At 38.1% G+C, this 3,604-nt stretch overlaps 1 protein-coding gene across 1 annotated transcript in view; it reads left to right on the forward strand.

The window, feature by feature from the left end:
* LOC107557973 (matrix metalloproteinase-14-like) overlaps positions 1-1,553 on the forward strand; it is a 14,777-nt gene extending 13,224 nt beyond the window's left edge. The window contains exon 10 of the mRNA XM_016241574.1: positions 484-1,553. Within this exon, the coding sequence (XP_016097060.1) occupies positions 484-935 (452 nt within the window). The 3' untranslated portion in view covers positions 936-1,553. The remainder of the gene's footprint in view (positions 1-483) is intronic.
* Positions 1,554-3,604: the final 2,051 nt, after the last annotated feature.

Genomic DNA, 3,604 nt, shown 5'->3' on the forward strand with positions numbered 1-3,604 from the left:
CTGAATACTTAGGACCATGTGTTATTTCAGTTTTTCTTTTTTAATAAATCTGCATAAATGTCAACAATTCTGTGTTTTTCTGTCAATATGGGGTGCTGTGTGTACATTAATGAGGAAAAAAAATTAACTTAAATGATTTTAGCAAATGGCTGCAATATAACAAAGAGTGAAAAATTTAAGGGGGTCTGAATACTTTCCGTACCCACTGTATACATAGACACATGCACAAATATAAATTTTGTTTATACAGCATTTATCATTTGTCACGTTATGCTTGGTTAGAACACAAGTCTGGCCTGTGTCATTTCCTGACCCCCATTTCCTCGCTTATCCCAATATTTTCCTGCCTCTCTCTAATACAATACATACATACAAAAAAAAAGATTTACTCTAGTTTTATTAAAACAATGTCAGGATGTAGGCTTTGGGCCAAAGATTGCTACCTTTGTTTAGTCCTGGCCTTTTCTCTCTTAAATTTTACAGGTTATACCTACTTCTACAAAGCCAATAAGTACTGGAAGTTTAACAACCAGTTATTAAGAGTGGAACCTGGATACCCCAAGTCTGCGCTTAAGGATTGGATGGGCTGTCCTAACGAGGACTCCAATACAGGTGGTGGAGGTGGAGGTGGAGGAAGTGACCGTGATCGTGAACGTGAGCGGGAAAGAGAACGTGAAAGGGAGCGCGAACGAGAGCATGACCGCACACGCGAGGAAGACAAGACTGAGGAAGAGGGCAAAAAGGAGGAGACAGAGGTGATCATAATCGAGGTCAAAGACGCACCCAGCAGTGGTGGAGGAGCGGCTGCTGTCGTGGTGCCACTCATGTTGCTGATCTGCGTGATCCTTACGCTCGGAGCACTTCTCTTCTTCCGCAGGTACGGCACACCGAGACGTTTGCTCTACTGCCAACGCTCCCTACTGGACAAGATTTAAATGTTTAAGAAGGGATAATGGAAGAAAAGAATGGGGAGGAGAGGAGAGAATTGAGAATATGGAAGAAGGGGACTTACTAGCAAAGCAAAACCAAAATGAGCAAAAAAAGCAAGTCTAAAAAATGGTTTTGGTCAAAAGGGACCCTTTGTTGTTTACTTTAGAAATAATGCCACTAAGACAAATCTCTGCATTTTTATATTTTGTAATTAGTGGTTTTGAACGTTTTGCTTTCACATCTGTGCCGAACCCTTCTCGCACGCTGTACAAAGGCATATGGTACTTGTTTTTCCCCTGTCACTTTCACTTCATCTCTCCCCTCTTCTCTCAATGTCTTTCTCTTCTTTCCCTTCTGGTGTAGCCAATGACGCCAGCTCATCGCTGTTTGTTTAGCCTTTTGGAAATGTCATTTTAAAGTTGCGATTGTTGTTGTTGTATGTCTAATTGTGAATTCTTACCCTCTGTCGAAAACAGCGTTTGTCGCAATCAGAAGACTTTGTACTTCTCTCAGGTTGCGACCAATGCTTATCAGATTTCCAGCAGCCTCATGCAACCTCAATAACAAAACCAGACTACCATGGTTTTTGAATGTTACAGGGTCCACAGTGATGAAAAACCTGGGGGGAAAAAATGAAATTCATTTGTGAAAATTCATAAAAACAAATTAAACTAGATTTACACTTTTCTAGTTATACTTTAATTTAAAACATAGTCAGAAATTGCTTTTTGTGAGTGTAATTTCTGTTCATTTTTAAAATCCTTTCCGGATGCATGAACTAGGTCAGTCGGTCGGAAGGTGCTATAGTGCCGTGGTATTCTCTCTAGTACTATATAAATATCTTAGTGCTTGAATATAGTAATCATTACGTACCATGGTATTGCCATCACTGAACCATGGGACCACCACAGTACTTCTGAAGTGCTCCCATATGCACAAAGTTACCAGATATCATGAAAGATTATTTGCATTGGCTCATGAAAGGTCATTCTTTTAATTAAAACCAACACAGGGTTCCGCTCTCACCCCATGCAACTCCCAACTCAGGTTAAGAAATCAAAGTCATGTGCCATTCCAAAGATAACTGATACTTATCCCACTAACAATGCCTGCAAAGCTGTGGTGTCTGTCTGTGTCCTCCAGTAGTATGGCTTTATATTGTACTGTATTTTAAATAATTACTATTATTGATAATGATGATGTCATTATCATTATGATTATTACTATTGTTATTGTTCTCCATGTCAAGAATGTGTTTTTTGATTTTAACAATTGTTATTAAAAATGTCCTGCTGGACAGGCAATAATGTATGTCTAATGAAGTGGCCTTAATTTGGGGAAAAGTGAATGGGTGGGTTTGTATTTTTGAACTGAAATAAATTTTAAAATATATAAATGATATTTCCACTGCTTGTGTTTGAAATTATTGAAAACTTGTGGTGCTTTTTTAAAAAAAATATTGGAATCTGAAGTTTGAATAAAAAACAAAAACAATAATGATAATAATATTTAAATGATGATCATCTAGAAATAAATTGTGCTTGTTTCAAACCTTTTTTTTAATGTTTAAATCAAAAATAAAATATTTTGTAAGTGTTCTTTGCGGTTTCTTTTCTTGACTTTCTTTGTCTGCCAATCATTAAAACGGCCATTTAAAGGGACAGTTCATCCAAAAATGAAAAATCAGTCATTATTTACTCACCCTCATGTCATTCCAAACCTGTATGACATACTTTCTTCTGTGGAATAAGATACTTTGAGAAATGTCTTGTATTTTATTTTATTTTTTTGCATTTAATAAAAGTCAAAGGGCACCAAAACTCTTTGGACACCAACATATCTTCTTTATTGCTAAAGAAAGTCACGTTTGTACACATTTGGTTGAGTAAACAATGACAGAATTTTTATTTTTGGGTTAACTATGCCTTTAACATGTTTGTTTAGCCCACTCACTCTCCTGCACAACAGAGAGATGAAAGGAAAAGCAGTTCTCGGTCCTAATCTCCAGCTGCTCCTCTTAACCTGCATCCGAGTCCAAGACTTCTTGCCTTCTTCGGCCATATTTTCCGAACCGCTTGTTACCTCCCAGAGTCCCCTGTAAGAAGCATATCTCACATTAGCACATCTTATCCTGTTCCTCAACTTACGACCACACAATAAGACAGACACCCTGCACTTTCACACATAAATTAAGATGCCCCTACCTACAGTTTATTTCTTTTGCATAGAATTGTTTTTTTTTTCTTGTCATTTCTGTCCATACTTCTTTCTCCTCCCTTTTGCTGGCACTCGGAAACACTTGGCCATCTAAATGGGATGGAAAAAGCAGGCTAGGTCCAAGGATTAAGTGAAATCAGGAATGATTATAATTCTGCAAACCTTTTTTGGCACTGTTCGCAAGGAAACATATCTCTGTTATGATGCGAGTGTGTGCATCTTTGAAAATAATTAAACTTCCAGATACTGATTGAGGCACAAACAAATGTGTACGAGAAAGATGATACTCAATTCAATGTGTTGGTATCCATTTTTATGAAGACAGCCGAATGTACTTGCTGTTTGGAATAAGCGTCTGGAGATGAATAATGTTTTGGCACTCTGGGTCCAGTCACGAGGCTTTGGGGAAGCGGGGGGGGGGGGGGGGGATTTATTCTGGGGGGCACACATGAGAAGG

This window comes from Sinocyclocheilus grahami, unplaced genomic scaffold, assembly GCF_001515645.1.
Source record: "Sinocyclocheilus grahami isolate Dianchi unplaced genomic scaffold, SAMN03320097.WGS_v1.1 scaffold21.1, whole genome shotgun sequence".
NCBI classification, from domain to species: Eukaryota; Metazoa; Chordata; class Actinopteri; order Cypriniformes; family Cyprinidae; genus Sinocyclocheilus; species Sinocyclocheilus grahami.